Below are 15,110 nucleotides of genomic sequence, written 5' to 3'. Positions count from 1 at the left end.
AGATGACACTTGACGCTATTTACGTGCGCGTGCGACATGAACAGCCAGAAACAGCATTGCCAATATAAAAATGTTAATAAGTTAAGTACTTTACACCATCATCAATCCCCGCTTGTTTCTCAGGAAATTTTATAATAAACACCTGTGAACACGGATGATTAAATAGTACAAATAAAAAATATGCTTCTAACATTGGCAACGGAACATAAAAAGTGTTTACTCTTACTAGCAGAATATTCACATCAAGGTAAAGAAATTAGACAGTTGAATAATAATCTGACTTTTGAATTTAACAAGCACTGTTTGAATAATTTAATCACACATAATATAGTATTGCAGGACTTTTGTAAATTAGTTCTCGACTATGTACGCAAAGGTCCCAGTTTCAAGTTATACAGCGTTGCTGCCCGTAAGTAAAAAACAATATCGTGACTGAATTAACGAGTTGACATAACTTTCCTCTATACATGAATTAATTTAATTGCTTGCTTTCAAGATAAACTTGAAGTTACACCAGAAGATATTAGAGACAGAGTTGAAAGTTTGGTGTATTTATTGGCAGAATGTTGTAAATATAAGGTAAGCATATCTCATCTTGACATAAGAAGGGAAATATGTCTAATGGATTAACACTTTTCATTACAAAACACATCTAATAGTAAGAAATCGCCCTTTCTCCAGTTAACCGATAAGGATTTCACAGAGCTAGTAGCCTCGTTAGGTTTTACGGATGAAAAGGAAGCAGTACTTTCAAAATCATACACGGTTCTGAAAAAAGAACTCCTGAATGCTCTTTCCGCTTCGAGTTTAAAACTTCAGCGTTACCATAATTTAGAGTGGAGGTTCGAAGTCGAGGTACGTTTGTCAGAAACTTGGTTATTTTAATCTAGTAAAAATCATGAGAAATTTGCTACCACGTTTGGCATTTATTTTTAAGGTTGCCAAAAGATCGTGCCTTGACCAAGCCACCCCTTTAATAACATTGGATCTTGCTTTGAAGAACATCGAAGACAGTGACAAAGTAGAGCACGTATTACTTCAGACAGATCCCAACAACTTACTCCATTTAGCTCAAGAACTGGAAGGAGCCATGCAGGTGTGTCGTGGCCATCGCATTCGAAGATATATAAGAACTATGAAATAATGACGAACTAATTGACCCAATGGTAAACCCCTACGGAGTGTATAATTTCAAGTGTACCCCTGGATACCGTGCCTGGTAGTCAAGAATATAATCATTTTTTCATAAAAATCGTGAAAAGATGTACGTCCTAGAATGCGAACCACCGAGTCAAGGGCAAGATTCCAGCACACCGACTTACTTCTCCAGATACCGATTACGTAATTAAAATCTGTACTGTCGAGCCGATGAGACCAAACGAGATTTAAATGTCGAATGTCATCCGTGACATCCGAAGCACTGCATCATGACCGATATCTCTTGATAGAGTCGACTCGCCAAGATATAATATTAAAAGCACCGTCGAGGAACCTTTTCAGGAAGTATAGACGATCTCATTTGAATATTTTATCGGATCGCTTTGTTATGCAGCTTCTTTACGTCCATATATAACATGAAGAACTCGGAGTCGCCCTACTGTAGTAGTCCTCAATACTCCATGCAAAGTGTCCCGATGTTCCGAGTCTCTTTACAACCCCCATAACAAGACGTTCTCGCTTCCTCCATAAAAACCGATCCCAAGGATCTCCCAAACGGGTGGCTCATCAAAGTGAGTACAAATCTAATCATACCCGCGTGCTAATAAATATCATAAAATGTTCACAAAGTTTAGAATAAGGCAAGGAACGAAAGGACTGCAGAGGGAAAATGTGTAGCTGTCCACATCAAATGGAAACCCTGACCAGGGTGAACGAGAGCCTCGTCCACACGGTGGGCGCGGTTGCGATCGTCTCCGATGTCCTCACAACGATCGGGCCGCAGTTTGCGAGACAATACATGAAATTCAACAACCACACCGTCGTGGATAAAGTGCCGCCCGAGATGCTACACTTAATAGACACTCATTGGTAGGTCCTTGATATCTCCCTGAGCACCTCCGGATAAAAATGATAAAAATGATAATAGAGGAAAAATATTAAAATGTTAAAAATAAAGCCGACTCTATTTTTCCCATCTTCCAGGTACCAGTTTCCACCGATGGACCCGATGTGGCACAAGATACTCGGCCTCGTGATGATAGTCCTCGGTTTCATGGGCTGGTTTGGAAACGGAGTCGTTTGTTACGTATTTTTGCTGACACCTTCCCTGAGGACTCCGAGCAACCTCCTCGTGGTGAACCTGGCGTTCTCCGACTTCATCATGATGGTCATCATGTGCCCACCTATGGTTATTAACTGTTACTTCGAAACGTGGATACTAGGTAAATGAAAAGGTCGGCAGGTAATTTTAGTAATTTTGTCTGCCGAGAAAGGCGTACTCAGAAACGTTAGAAACGGTCCATTCGGGCTGGTAACGCCGAGGATGTGACATAACGTCGTTTTCAGGGCCGCTGATGTGTGACATTTACGCGATGGTTGGCTCTTTGTGCGGTGGAGCATCCATCTGGACGATGACCGCTATCGCTCTGGATCGTTACAACGTTATCGTGAAGGTAAGAGTCTTCTTCCTCCGCTCTTCGGTCCGAAAGCTCTCCCCAACGCCTCGGAAAATATTTCCAGGGGATGTCCGGGACGCCGTTGACCATCAAAAGGGCTCTACTCCAGATTTTACTGATCTGGACGTTTGCCCTGGTTTGGACGATTCTACCGATGGTGGGTTGGAACAGGTATACCGGAAATAATCACGCGATGAATAAAATACAGAATAATTAGCACGCAACGATGTAAATAGCGGTATTAATATTTTTTATCTCATTAATTCAGGTACGTTCCAGAGGGTAATATGACGGCTTGTGGAACGGACTTCCTCGCCGACGACTGGTTCTCCAAGTCCTACATCCTGGTGTATTCCGTTTTCGTTTACTACACACCTTTGTTCACTATAATATACAGCTACTACTTTATCGTCTCCGTGAGTTCCGATTATCTGATAATTGGCCGTCGGGTAGACATTGAAATAAAAATTAAAAATACAAAATTCGAAACATACTTCAGACTGTAGCAGCTCATGAGAAGGGGATGAGAGAACAAGCGAAGAAAATGAACGTAGCTTCGCTACGCTCAGGTGAAAACCAAGGAGCCAGCGCAGAGGCGAAACTAGCGAAGGTAGTCGTTTTCTTAAGATCATTTTTCTTTTAATTTATCACGATAATCGATTATAATTTATCACGATTTCAGGTTGCTTTAACAACTATATCCCTGTGGTTCTTGGCGTGGACCCCGTACCTGGTGATCAACTATTCAGGCATCTTCAATAAATCTATCATTACACCCATGTTCAGTATCTGGGGTTCTCTGTTCGCCAAAACAAACGCGACTTACAACCCCATCGTTTATGGGATCAGGTGGGTCGACGAATAATTACATTCAATGCCGAATTCGGGGAAAGGGGCGTTAATTTAATGGTTTTGTTAAAGCCACCCAAAGTATCGAGCCGCTCTCAAGGAAAAGCTACCTTTCCTCGTATGCGGAGAGACGGAAGAAACTGCACCAAAGAGCGGAGCAGCCACGACTCCTGCAGTTGCACCTGATGCATCGTCTAATGCAACAGCTGATGGGAAGGCTTAATCTCGATAAAAAGAATTGTTAAATAATTATCTCTACACTATAAATTCCGTAGAACCCATATACATTCCGATTTCATGCACAAGTTTACCCAGGCTTGGTTTGTTTAAAGACGACACCGTACAGGAGCAACGTATGGTTCTGTAAATTATTTTTCATATTAACGCTCAACACAGGGCTAATGACATTAACAATCTGTTAAGACAATTCATGCGTTGGGCTCGACAACGTAAGATAACACGCCGAGCTGGTGATGTCAAATAAAAATGGCTACTATGTATTTAATAAAAGTGCAGTACATTTCATTTTCCACCTGTTCTTGCGGAGGGAGTTATGTAATACTTCGTCTACATACGGTAAGTAGCATTTAATGCGTTTAACACGTCGACCATATCTTATATGTTATACGTATTCGGTATTCTACGGATATAAATCTAATTGCACATCTGCAAATACTTTGCATAAGTTGCCGTTAAATACTCAATATTCTCTCGGAGAAGAGTACGGAGAAAGGTGTATTATCCGGTCGCGTTTGGTCGCGATAAAGGAACGCTCGCGTACTTGGCAAAGGAAGTAAAAACCGCGCTTCGACAGCGCGAACGGAGACGAACCGAGCTCGAATTCGATAGTTAGCGACAACGCGAGGACCGCGTTATCGAGGAACACCGTTACAACGAGAGATACGTACACAATGAATTTTTTTTTCTTATAACGACGAAGCATCCGAATCGACAAAGGGATCGAGATACTCGATAACTGAAATACAGCGAGCTCGTCCGAATAAGCGGAGGACACGAGATACGCGATCGGTTCTTACTTACTATTACCGACGCAACGTTTCCATACGTACACACACATTTTATTTTTTTCTCATTTTTATACTTTATAGTCGTCGTTAATGTTTCACGATGCAAACCCTTTTATTTAATAGTAACGAATGTATTTTTGTCGACATCCAGAACAGACCTTCGCTAACGGTAATGACAATGAGAATTAAGTACAGCGTCTTCTCCATGTACGTTGTGCACCTTCGAGCCAAGAGATTATTACAATACTGAAATATAACGGAAAAACCATGTCAAATAGAAATGGAATACACGAACATACCGAATCGAAATCCACGGGTTGTAATTCCACACGCTGGTGTCGGATAAAATACGCAAGTCTCAACGCGAAATCAGGTTTTAAATACGAGTACTCCCGTGACATCGGGTAAAATATTCACTAAGGATCACAATTACGTGGGAGCCGAGTGTACATATTGTACGGTAGCTAGATAGGTAGTAAAAGATCTTCGATACGGCGGCGCTCGACATCCGACAGCTGGCCAATTATCGGATATCCGAGATGTCAATTTTACTGCCAAATATCTTTATCAGCTGGTCCTCGTAGTCGTCGATGTTGCGCTTCATCAGCTCCATGCACGGCCCTAACAAGCGTTCGAAGGCTTCCACGTCCAAGACTGGAAAAGACACGTTAACGCGTAGAGAACATCTCTCCACAGTCCTGAGCATCTCTGTAGCGACTCTCTGCTGCCTTTAATATTTCCTCCGAAATTAAATAAACTACTCACATGCTAGTTTGACGTTCCCAACTGCATAGGCGGAAGCAGCGCGAGGCTTGTGCGTAACTAGGGCGAGCTCGCCAAGGTATCCTCCGGCAGGAACACGATTGATCTAGGAGATGACGGCGAGATTAAACCTCCTCTTGCCAGGAATACGCCACTCAAGATTTTCCCAGGCCCAATTAAAGCTAAGGGCGTCGCCGGGAATCGATACTCCGAATCCTTACCCTCCTTTTATCTATTATACAAGATATACGTAAAGGGGTATACCTCGACCTCGCGCCCGTTGTCGCCTAGAATCGTGATTCGGACAACGCCATCTTCCACAAAGTACATCCCGTCCGCGCTGTCTCCTTGTTTGATGATCCTCTCGCCATCGGCAAAGTGCTTTGGAACAAGTGCATCGGCCAAATTCATGCGCTCGTACGCCTGCGGAAAGGAAAAAAAATATATATATATATCAGAGGTTGCGAACGAGTCTAAATATTTTTCATCTCATTTCTCCGGACAGTCCCAATGAGTCGGTCGCACTTACCTCCAGTGATTTCAACATGGGTACTTTATTTATAAGATCTTCGTACATCTTCCGCTTTTTGTACGCCGACTTTAATAGTATTCGCCGGAACGTCTGTCTATCCATTGCCCATAACGTTCCAGGAGTAACCGCTTTAATAGTTGCCGCACGCGGCATGTTATATAGGAGAGCCAGCTCTCCGAAAGCTCCGCTGTTATCATATGTATGAATATGAATATTATTTCCAGTTTGATCCTTAACGTAGACTTCGAATTTTCCCCTGCAAGAAAGAAAGTCACCATGAGAGGACGCTCGTCGAGACGTAGAGAAGTTCCATACGAGGGTCCTCGTTAATTACCTTTCGATCACATAAAAATTATCTCCATCGTCGCCCTGACGAATGATATATTCCCCTGGTTCCACAGTTTTCTCAAACATAGCATCTAACACGTCAGCCATTTGTTCCTAGAAGGAAAAGTCACACGTCACTGACGAAAAGTAACGCAACATAGATTCAACGATTAAACCCAAGCAAGAGAGAAATCCACAGGTCTTCCTGAATGCATGATCCAGATTTCAGAAATGTGAATACCTCTTATATGCTCCGATACTCTAAATTACTCGGGCTTAAGGCGATGCGAAAGTGGCTACACAGAGATCTCGTTTATATATATTCATAGGTATTTAATAAATTTTGAAATAAATATGTAATTTCATGGATCTCGGGACCTTCCTTATAGCCTAAATATTCACGTTGCAATGTTTGAAGTGATTACGTACCCTCAGTTCGGAGAAAAGTTTCATGAACGATTGACCTTTCGAATGCCACTTTGACATCCCCTTAATATTCTACTTAACTCTACGAGGCGTAGTTTCCTACCTAGCTTGGCTTTGAGTTAAACTCTGGCTCGGTCCTATTCAGCGCAAAACAAAGGCCAAGAACCTAAGCCAAATCTATTTCTTAGGCAGAGTTTTACAAGTGAGCGCTACCAAGAAAGCCGAGTACCTACCGGTAGAGACTTTCGACAATTCGGATATTCTAGAACAGATCCATGCTCGGCCTTAAATGTATTTCGCGAGTTCTCAAGAGCATCTTGCAACATTTCGTTTGCGACCGCTCTGTAATCCGATCGGCATTTATCTAAGGTCAACTAGAGCTAGAGTTCCCTGCGACGTTAACGGAATTAAACTCGCCGTTTAATGTAATTACGAGTATACGGTAAATGGCATTTCCTCTTCACCTTGTCCAACGCGCGGAAAAGCAGAATAGTTTTGACGCTCTCGCTGAGCCGGTGCCGTTGTTCGTCGCTCTTTGGATGTACAATCTGAAAATGTTCAAATAATTCAAATAAAATCCCACCACTCCCTTTACCCAATATTAATTGAAATTCCCGATTTGACGTAGCGATTGGGAAATAAAAGAAATGAGTTTCAACGTCCACAATGGTATACCTTCGTTCCTTCTTCTTCCTCGTCCTCTTCAGGGTTGTAAGTTTCCGCGAAGACGCTCTTCCTCCGCGATGAGAATCTATCAACCGGCGGTTCTGGAATCAACGTTAATAAATTCTGTATCAGATGGAAATGAAATTATAGAGAGGGCTAATAAATAATACGGCATTACTGGGAATAAGCCGAGTTATCGTTATCGCGTGTTGCAGTCAATTGGACCGATCATTAATATCCCAAACTCGGTCTCGACAATTGAAACAACTCGAGATTTTTTTCCATCAATATTTCAGATACAATTCGATCACGCCTTTAAATTCTGTATTTCCTCGTGTATTCGAGGTCTCCTGTATCGTGCGATAAAGCACCGTTTCTTTGGAAAAAAAAAAAAAATGCCAATGCAATACCGAAGGGCTTACGTCTCCATCGAGAAGAGAATTACGCCCACCACGTAACATCCCCCTCGATTCCGAATAGATCTTATTGGAAACATTTATTTCCTTCGCCGATACTTTCAGAGGTATTGACTCGTAAGGCTTTATATGCCCCACCCTACATATTATCTATATATTATATAATCTACAGAGAATGGCGTAGAGCTCCGGCTGGCCGAGGCCCATAAACAAGAAGTTCCTTAATGGACACTATTTCAAGCGACAAGATATATATAAAAATATTATTTATCAGTACAGTGATAGCGATTACGTAACGACATCAATGAAACGTCCTGCCCGCTTCATAAGAGAATTCAGTATTAAAAATTAAGTACATATGAAGATCAAAGGCATACGTTAATCCTTCATGCCAAGAAAGTCCTTGCTCAAATGTCCTGAGAGAATCTGGCCACGGTTAGAGAGAAATTTTCAATACATTTAATACAAAAAGCATCGCTAAAAGACGACAGACTGAAGCATGAAATTCACAACAAAGTGAACATGGTAGCCCTCCGTCGTTTTCTTTGATGCTACACTTTGTCGCCTTTTAGCGAAGCTTTTAAGCAGGGTGGGTATTATATCGACAGGCTCCGAAGGGTCAAGCCCCTTTGAAAAGTGTTAAAAATGATAGATACATGAATTTCTATGATTCTTTCTAGCTGACTTCATTTCTGATGATTTTCACAAACGGGTAAAGGATATGACCATGTCTAAACTAAAACTGTGTAGGACTTGCAAAGGAGGAAAAAATAAATTACAGTTGTGTTTGGTGTGGAAAGTAACACAGTTTATTGTGTATTATATTTCATCCTGTTAACAAATAAGTGTTAGCGAAGGGAGAAAGTGATGGCTATAATATAGACTCGTGAGGAACTTGCAGTGCTTTAGTTCTATATGTCCCAAGGTTGAAAATTAGTTATCGATCAAGTTTTTTAATTTTTTTAATGCATGCTGCGAATGTAAATTTTCTAGTTTCCACGAGCAGTGAAGTATATTTTCAATCATAATACATATTAAATATGTTTCCGTGAATAGGCTGACTTGAATATCGTTAGCTAATGAAACAATCATCTATTTTGCTCGGTCTACCAAGTGCAATAATTTTTCTTTAATACTCATGTTAATGGACAATGTAATACATTGGCCAAAGCTAACAAAAAGATAGACACAAAGATTGACATATGGAACATGCACTACAAACAAGTGATGAAAAAGTTATGTTTAGTTACTTTATCATACAAGAAATTGAGTTACTTGGTTGTTGAATGTAACATTTAGTATTGACACAACAGTCTAAAGGACCCATAATGCGATTACGATGAATTTATTTCTTTTTCATTGATGCAAGTAATATACACATTACATGTAAAAAATGACAAATATGAGAAATAAAAGAAAGGATAAATGTACAAAGAAAACATTGCAAACAAATACACAGGGAAAGGGACTAAAATAGAGGTACCAAGAGAAAAGCGCTTACCCTCGTCAACGGATTCATCCGGTGTTGACGAGCAAGTCTGAGCATTAGAACGCATCGATTGCATCTGTCTATTTTCCCGCAGACGAGAGAAGAACTCCACGGCGTAGTCGATGATATCACCAGGGTTTTCCAAAAGGTAACTTATCGTAAACTCCAAAAGGACGTTCCTCAGATCGTCGGGCACGGCTATCTTTCCACTATTACGTCGACAGCTCATTTTGGTTTAGGAATATGACTAAGGTAGAAAATTGAGGTGTATCGCTTATAAGAAGTGTCAGGTAGAATCTTGATGTATCGACTGCAACCCACTGTGGGCTTTCCCTCGAAGACGTTGGAACAGTTTCACGGTAGACACGCCGACAGGAGTCCTTCGTTACTTACGTCGCTTAAGTCGGTATATGGGACACGAAAATAAAAGGCAAGGCGAGAAAGGACAAGTCGAGAAGACGATACGAAGTGACTTTACTCCGTTCTACTTGGTAGGTCTGTCGCTTGTTCGCCGAGTCGTTCAGTGCCTGTCGTCTTACCCGTCTGACATAATAAATAATAACGCTTACGCCGAAGTTTTAATCCGAATCGGTCCCTCGATCGGTTCCCGGTCACGCTTCTCGTTTCTCGTGTCTCTCTGACCTATAAACAACACAACGCAAACGTTCAAATCAAAGGTTTTAAATGAAATTCGGCTGGTGGTAAAAATGGCGACTGTCAATGATAAATCTCGTGACACGACCGGAGAGAATCCTCGTTTAGTGCGGTTAAACGGTCCAACGGTACGAACAAACTAATCGGATCTGTTAGCTCAAAAGCGACCTAAGTTAAATAAAATGTTAAGTATTAACGTTCGATCGGTGGCATAGCTTTATAGAATGGCTTTGCAAACGGTTATCTTCGATCCTGTATACTCCCTCGTTAACTGAGCCGTATTCCAATTCAAGTGAAGTATGGATAATTGCACATTTCGATATATATCGTAAACTCGTAATGGCCGTCACTATCGTTCGACCGCCAGCTCGATTTGGCCAAATCGCGCAATTCGATATTAGGCAGGGATGAGTTGGATATTAGGCTTGAGATTTCGACAAGCAGTGCCAATTTGTGGAAACTATTCTGGGGACATCACTTCGTAAATTTTTGGGTTCAACATTCTAGAAACGTTCCTGTTCATCGATCATCATTTACGTAACCTCACACTTCGCATGTGACGTTTACGTTCGATCTAATTTTGGTATCAAGACAGAATATATTTCAATTTTATTCGCGATTTACGTTTACTTAACCTAAGAAAATGTGGTTTGAGGTGTTACCTTGCATGGGCATAATTATGACGGCTTTGTACCTTCCTCAGCTTTCTGCTTATTACTTTAACATGGCAACGATTGGTCATGTAAGTTAATTCTTCACATTCATCATTATTACTCTCACAATAATTAGTTAATATTATTTTAGTTATATGTTCCTAAACATTGATTCCACAGTATCAATGTGTTATGGACATTTGATCGTTAACGGAAGGCTGACACTGAAAGGAAACAATTGTTTATGAACCGCTCAGTACTAAAGTAAAATTTACTTTTGCACAAGAAATGGATCATAATTTATAGGTATTGACGTTATAATATTTTCCTTCTGTTTTTAGCCTCATCACAGAGCAGCGGACACCTTTTGGGAACGTTGCATGTATTTAAAAGATTCTCGCCTCGGTGGAGCTCCTTTTAATGCCGTGGTAATGTTTTCATGATTCCTAATTTTTTTTTAAAGTTAGAATCTTTCTTGAAAAACTAATAAACTTATATTCCAATGACAGCATCGTCCTATATCTCATTATTTGATCACTGAAAAACATGGACATTAACATATTCACGAGAGTCATTTTTTCTTTCAGGGGCTAGAAAATATTCCAGACGAGCCAAAATAATTCAAATGGAGAGTGCAGTGTAGAATAGTCCTTGCCGTGTAATTATAATATTATGTACCATCCAGTTATGTATGTATAGAAATACTTAATACACTCCACATAAGTAAAATGAGGATGTTATTTGCCTAAATAATGTAAGATTTCTTCCATACATTCTCATAAGTATCGTATGCATCGTCGTGCACGTAGTTGTAATGCTCATCCAGCTCTTCTAAGTAAAAGGACCGACTATTCGTCGATCCATCAAGGACCAACCATTGCATCCGCATAGTTACTCGAACCTGCTCGTTCGCATAAATAAGACATCGAAGACACATTACGCTACAGGGAATAAAAAATACAACCAGGTCAAGCTGCTTTGCCATGTTTATTTAAGCTTACAAAATGAAATAGAGATGCTCCTGTCGCCCGAGTTGATTCGTTAAATAAAGGTAAAGTAGAATACCTGTTGCAAAGTAAGACAATTACTTTGCACCTTCCATACGGCCGTTCGCGCGATTCGCTCCACGTGAGAGCCGGAAACCGATTCGAATAGTGGTGATAGACGAATCCCAAAGCCCAGAGTGGGCAGACCGGGATATCGTCCGCTATGTAAGGTGCAAAGGCAACTTGCCAATGTTTGCCAGATTCTGGTTACCCATATTCCCGTCAATTTAATTCCCGGTCGCGTGTGTTCCCTTCCCTCGAAGAGTGTAATTACAATTTGACAAGACCGTGTTTAATCCCCAGATCTTGAGGAAAGTCCGTCGCGTCTCGGCGCCAGAACGACGTCAACGCCGTCCTCCTCCTGTGGCACCTTGAAGATGTTCCTCGACCTTTCTTCATCGTTAAGTATTTACAAGACTGCAGTATGTACAAGAGTTAGGAAAGTGAGCACAACCGGTAGAGTCCAGCCAGCAGTGTTCGACGTACAGCCGGTGTTCAAGGTGACGTTGAACCTAGCGAGTATTGTCGTTTCTCTTGGTAATCACTTCGTGCGTTTCAGGGTGTCATTCGTCACGAAGCTTGGCCAGGTGGATTTTATTACGCCGCAGGTTTCTCACCCTCGGCGACCGTGGTCACGCCGGAAACGGTGGACGTCGCATCCGCATGTGGAGCTGGCTCTCCGCCGCCGCAAGCGAGAGATGGGAACCTCGCGAACAGGGCGGCTCGGTATTTCGGATGGCTGAAATTGAACCGAGAAATTCGCATTCACTTTCAGTGCGTATTACGTTTGGAAGAGTACCGGCGAACACGAAGGTAGTCATGTCCACCGGTGAATCTGGGTAAGCTTGAGTTGGACCGTATGAAGTAAGAAATAATTCATGAATTGATGAATTAAAAAATTTTTTTTTAGGTATTTATTATTATTTTCACACGTCACCTGATGCCGTAGACGATGGGGTTGTAGACGGCGTTCGCCTTGGCGAAGAGGGAACCCCAGATCGTGAAAAGTGGGCTGATCTTGATCGTCTCGAAGATGCCTGCGTAGTTGATGACCAGGTACGGGGTCCACGCCATGAACCAGAGAGAGATCGTCATCAAGGCCACCTGAAACGTCATTGTATTCATAGTGAGGGCAGATTTTTATGCGCTTCGTTTTAACGGAGGATGATTTTTTAGTGGAGGGTGACCGTACCTTCGCCAACTTGCACTCGGCGCTGGTGTTCTGATTCTCGGACGATCTCAGGGAAGCAACGTTCATTTTCTTGGCCTGCTCGCGCATGTTCTTCTCGTGGGCCGACACCGCCTGGATGATGAACCAGTAGCTGTAGCAGATGAGGAAGAACGGCAAGTAGTAGCAGTAGAAGCTGTACACAAGGATGTACGAGCGACTGAGCCAATCCTTGTTGAGGTAGTCGGTTCCGCAGGCGGTCATGTTACCTTCCGGTACGTATCTGTAAGGGGAGGTAAATGAGTCCATTGTTCAGGTGATATTCTAAGTTATTAATGTCGTCGATGGCTTTGAAAGGCAAAGGCAAATACCGGCTCCACCCGAGCGCGGGTGCAATGGTCCAGCCGGTGCAGAAGAGCCAAATCCCCAGGATCCTGAGGAGAGCACCGTTGATGGTCAGTGGCTTTCCAGCGAGACCCTTGACGATCACGTTGTAACGGTCGAAGGCGATCATCGTCATCGTCCAAATCGAGGTGCACCCGAAGAGCGAGCCCAGCATGGCGTAAATATCGCAAAATAGAGGCCCGAAGACCCAGGTCTCGTAGTAGCAGTTTATTACCTGGGAGTAGACATTATTTTAGCTGTACCAAAAATCCAGGTGTCCAATTTTAGTGGAGATCGATCATGTCTCGCTTGATTTTAGGGGCGTACCATGGGTGGAGACATGCAGAACATCATGAGGAAGTCAGAGAAGGCGAGATTGATGACCAGGAGGTTGCTTGGAGTACGAAGAGACTTGGTCGTGGTGAAGATGTAGACGACCATGCCGTTGCCGGCAACGGAGACGAAGCCGAGGCATCCGATGACGAATCCCAGGATCCCGTGCCAGAGAGGGTTCATGGGCGGATATTGGTACCAGTGGGGGTCGATCAGGTGGAGCATCTCTGGGGGTACTTTGTCCACGACTGTTTGGTTGCCGAAACCGCTGCCCTGGGAGGACCAGGCGGCGTAACTCGGTCCTGGTATCACAGACATGGTGGACTGGAAACAGAAAATTCACCTTCACTCCCGGGTACCCTCGACATCCTCTTCCTACCCTCAGGAGGCGTTTTCAATATCATCCACTTGCTGGAAAAAGACACGTTACTGCACGGAAAGGTTGAACACTCTTACGTTGTCTCTATATTATTTCTTTTAATCCCGCGGAATGAAAATTCACCGGAGCTTATCCACTTTTTAGGTACTTCTCCCAGTTCCGGGCTCGAGAGGAACCCACGGATTCCATCGACGTCTTTCCCCGACAAGTGGACGGTACGTTATAGGGCGAAATCAGGGATAAATCCAAATTTCTTGACGCCTTACATTTTTGTAGACGTAAACCATCATGGCGAGCCCAGACCTTCGGCAAAAGCGAGTTCGCGATACGGAGACGCCTAGGTGTCTGACTTACTTTCGGTTACTTGGAGAAAATCGTGTTAAAACGAACTAATCCAAGCGCTTGTCCTGGCCGTGGAAAGACAGGTGACCAACGCGGGTTTAAAATTTTGCAGAGGATTCAGGTGAGGTCGTCCGAAATTCGTTGGTCCGCTGCCGGATGCGGATAGCGTTGTCGTTAGGAAGTTCCGTTTAAATATGCACCTACGTTCCAGGCCCGTTCTTCCATTTGTACCCTTCCGAGGATCGCTATATAGCCCATCTTAGGCGGTCTTGTCTAAGTCTTCAAACAGAATTAAGATGCTTATTGAGTTAGGGGGATTGAGGAATACCTTGAGATACCTTGAGGAATACACAAGGAAACCTTCCAAAAACGCAGCGAGAATAGACACAAGACCCTGCCTTTCGCTCAACACTTCATCTTCTCCAAACGCCGTAATCGCATCGCACGTGGGAAAGACATAATCGACTGAGGATGTAACTCGGTGGCCGTAAACAAAAACAAAGTCACCGGCTGCTTCATTTTTTAAATCGGGATGACGGTAACTGTAAGATAGGAGAGCAGTTTATGTCACACGAAAATCGAATGAGAGATCAATCTGAAGAAGGTGTTTTTGATTCGATTTCACATCTTTATGTAATCAAATTATTTGTATTAAATCAATTATTGATTTATTATCTGATTTATTATTTTTTTTTATTTTAAATTTAATTAACTATCCTCCGCCGCCGCCGCCGCGTGGAGTGAGAAGGACGAAAATCAATGCAAAAGGGCGAGAGGGTGAGGACAAGGGCCAGAACAAGAGCGAGAGCCCCTTACATTGATATTCGAAACGACCGCGCCACGTGGCCATCGCCTATTGGTTGGATCGCTGCGGTGCCGCGGAAACGGTCGACGGAAAAATTCAAGCGATTCAAGCGAAGTGAAATATTAAAAAATGCACATCTCTGTATTAAATGAACCAATCGGTTTCGTTCATAGCTTAAAAAATGCAGAAAAATCGCCCACTCTCGATGGCCTCGTTGAAGTTGACTTTACTCATTC

The 15,110-nt window shown here is 42.6% G+C and overlaps 5 protein-coding genes across 8 annotated transcripts; 3 read left to right on the top strand and 2 right to left on the bottom strand.

Moving 5' to 3' along the window:
* Positions 1-106: 106 nt before the first annotated feature.
* Positions 107-1,798, top strand: LOC105698768 (COMM domain-containing protein 2-like). 2 transcript variants are annotated; one of them, XM_012423294.2, is made up of 6 exons: positions 107-247; positions 332-409; positions 497-579; positions 682-855; positions 938-1,166; positions 1,263-1,798. In XM_012423294.2, the coding sequence occupies exons 1-5, from the start codon at positions 181-183 to the stop codon at positions 1,142-1,144; spliced, it is 609 nt and encodes a 202-aa protein (XP_012278717.1). In that variant the 5' UTR covers positions 107-180; the 3' UTR covers positions 1,145-1,166; positions 1,263-1,798. The 2 variants fall into 2 exon arrangements, with proteins under 2 accessions (XP_012278717.1, XP_012278719.1); XM_012423296.2 differs by having other exon boundaries at positions 660-855.
* On the top strand, positions 1,598-3,969 carry LOC105698764 (rhodopsin). Of its 2 annotated transcripts, none has more exons than XM_012423288.2 (9): positions 1,598-1,730; positions 1,789-2,028; positions 2,143-2,381; positions 2,506-2,612; positions 2,680-2,786; positions 2,884-3,031; positions 3,115-3,225; positions 3,298-3,464; positions 3,537-3,969. In XM_012423288.2, exons 2-9 carry the CDS (start codon positions 1,829-1,831, stop codon positions 3,685-3,687), a joined length of 1,230 nt encoding a protein of 409 aa, XP_012278711.1. In that variant the 5' UTR covers positions 1,598-1,730; positions 1,789-1,828; the 3' UTR covers positions 3,688-3,969. The 2 variants fall into 2 exon arrangements, with proteins under 2 accessions (XP_012278711.1, XP_012278712.1); XM_012423289.2 differs by having other exon boundaries at positions 1,622-1,730; positions 1,794-2,028.
* On the bottom strand, positions 3,941-10,093 carry LOC105698767 (cAMP-dependent protein kinase type II regulatory subunit). Of its 2 annotated transcripts, none has more exons than XM_012423291.2 (9): positions 9,962-10,093; positions 9,123-9,752; positions 7,215-7,306; positions 7,004-7,087; positions 6,121-6,227; positions 5,784-6,042; positions 5,519-5,677; positions 5,258-5,360; positions 3,941-5,146 (listed from the first exon to the last, which is right to left on the bottom strand). In XM_012423291.2, the coding sequence occupies exons 2-9, from the start codon at positions 9,337-9,339 to the stop codon at positions 5,016-5,018; spliced, it is 1,152 nt and encodes a 383-aa protein (XP_012278714.1). In that variant the 5' UTR covers positions 9,340-9,752; positions 9,962-10,093; the 3' UTR covers positions 3,941-5,015. The 2 variants fall into 2 exon arrangements, with proteins under 2 accessions (XP_012278714.1, XP_012278715.1); XM_012423292.2 differs by having other exon boundaries at positions 9,123-9,357; positions 9,680-10,078.
* Positions 10,094-10,290: 197 nt separating this feature from the next.
* LOC105698714 lies at positions 10,291-11,146 on the top strand. Its single transcript, XM_012423186.1, has 3 exons — positions 10,291-10,506; positions 10,759-10,845; positions 11,005-11,146. Exons 1-3 carry the CDS (start codon positions 10,408-10,410, stop codon positions 11,035-11,037), a joined length of 219 nt encoding a protein of 72 aa, XP_012278609.1. The 5' UTR covers positions 10,291-10,407; the 3' UTR covers positions 11,038-11,146.
* Positions 11,147-11,385: 239 nt separating this feature from the next.
* Positions 11,386-14,268, bottom strand: LOC105698771 (rhodopsin). The gene is made up of 6 exons (XM_012423303.2): positions 14,082-14,268; positions 13,343-13,672; positions 13,003-13,250; positions 12,656-12,914; positions 12,401-12,567; positions 11,386-12,202 (listed from the first exon to the last, which is right to left on the bottom strand). The coding sequence occupies exons 2-6, from the start codon at positions 13,664-13,666 to the stop codon at positions 12,061-12,063; spliced, it is 1,140 nt and encodes a 379-aa protein (XP_012278726.1). The 5' UTR covers positions 13,667-13,672; positions 14,082-14,268; the 3' UTR covers positions 11,386-12,060.
* Positions 14,269-15,110: the final 842 nt, after the last annotated feature.

The sequence above is a fragment of the Orussus abietinus genome, unplaced genomic scaffold (assembly GCF_000612105.2).
Source record: "Orussus abietinus isolate OABI.00-Male unplaced genomic scaffold, Oabi_2.0 scaffold12, whole genome shotgun sequence".
NCBI classification, from domain to species: Eukaryota; Metazoa; Arthropoda; class Insecta; order Hymenoptera; family Orussidae; genus Orussus; species Orussus abietinus.
This window is presented reverse-complemented; position numbering and strand designations above follow the sequence as displayed.

Excerpts from the sequence above, each read along its gene's own strand:
- LOC105698768 (XM_012423294.2), top strand. The coding sequence starts at position 181 with ATGCTTCTAACATTGGCAACGGAACATAAAAAGTGTTTACTCTTACTA. Across the intron at positions 248-331 it reads AGCAGAATATTCACATCAAG|TATTGCAGGACTTTTGTAAA; the intron begins GTAAAGAAATTA and ends CACATAATATAG. Across the intron at positions 410-496 it reads GTTATACAGCGTTGCTGCCC|ATAAACTTGAAGTTACACCA; the intron begins GTAAGTAAAAAA and ends CTTGCTTTCAAG.
- LOC105698764 (XM_012423288.2), top strand. The coding sequence starts at position 1,829 with ATGTGTAGCTGTCCACATCAAATGGAAACCCTGACCAGGGTGAACGAG. Across the intron at positions 3,032-3,114 it reads GCTACTACTTTATCGTCTCC|ACTGTAGCAGCTCATGAGAA; the intron begins GTGAGTTCCGAT and ends AACATACTTCAG. Across the intron at positions 3,465-3,536 it reads CCCATCGTTTATGGGATCAG|CCACCCAAAGTATCGAGCCG; the intron begins GTGGGTCGACGA and ends GTTTTGTTAAAG.
- LOC105698767 (XM_012423291.2), bottom strand. The coding sequence starts at position 9,339 with ATGAGCTGTCGACGTAATAGTGGAAAGATAGCCGTGCCCGACGATCTG. Across the intron at positions 6,043-6,120 it reads AATTTTTATGTGATCGAAAG|GGGAAAATTCGAAGTCTACG; the intron begins GTAATTAACGAG and ends TCTTTCTTGCAG. Across the intron at positions 5,361-5,518 it reads ACAACGGGCGCGAGGTCGAG|ATCAATCGTGTTCCTGCCGG; the intron begins GTATACCCCTTT and ends GTCATCTCCTAG.
- LOC105698714 (XM_012423186.1), top strand. The coding sequence starts at position 10,408 with ATGTGGTTTGAGGTGTTACCTTGCATGGGCATAATTATGACGGCTTTG. Across the intron at positions 10,507-10,758 it reads ACATGGCAACGATTGGTCAT|CCTCATCACAGAGCAGCGGA; the intron begins GTAAGTTAATTC and ends TTCTGTTTTTAG. Across the intron at positions 10,846-11,004 it reads GAGCTCCTTTTAATGCCGTG|GGGCTAGAAAATATTCCAGA; the intron begins GTAATGTTTTCA and ends TTTTTCTTTCAG.
- LOC105698771 (XM_012423303.2), bottom strand. The coding sequence starts at position 13,666 with ATGTCTGTGATACCAGGACCGAGTTACGCCGCCTGGTCCTCCCAGGGC. Across the intron at positions 13,251-13,342 it reads TCTGCATGTCTCCACCCATG|GTAATAAACTGCTACTACGA; the intron begins GTACGCCCCTAA and ends GTCTACTCCCAG. Across the intron at positions 12,568-12,655 it reads CCGAGTGCAAGTTGGCGAAG|GTGGCCTTGATGACGATCTC; the intron begins GTACGGTCACCC and ends ATGACGTTTCAG.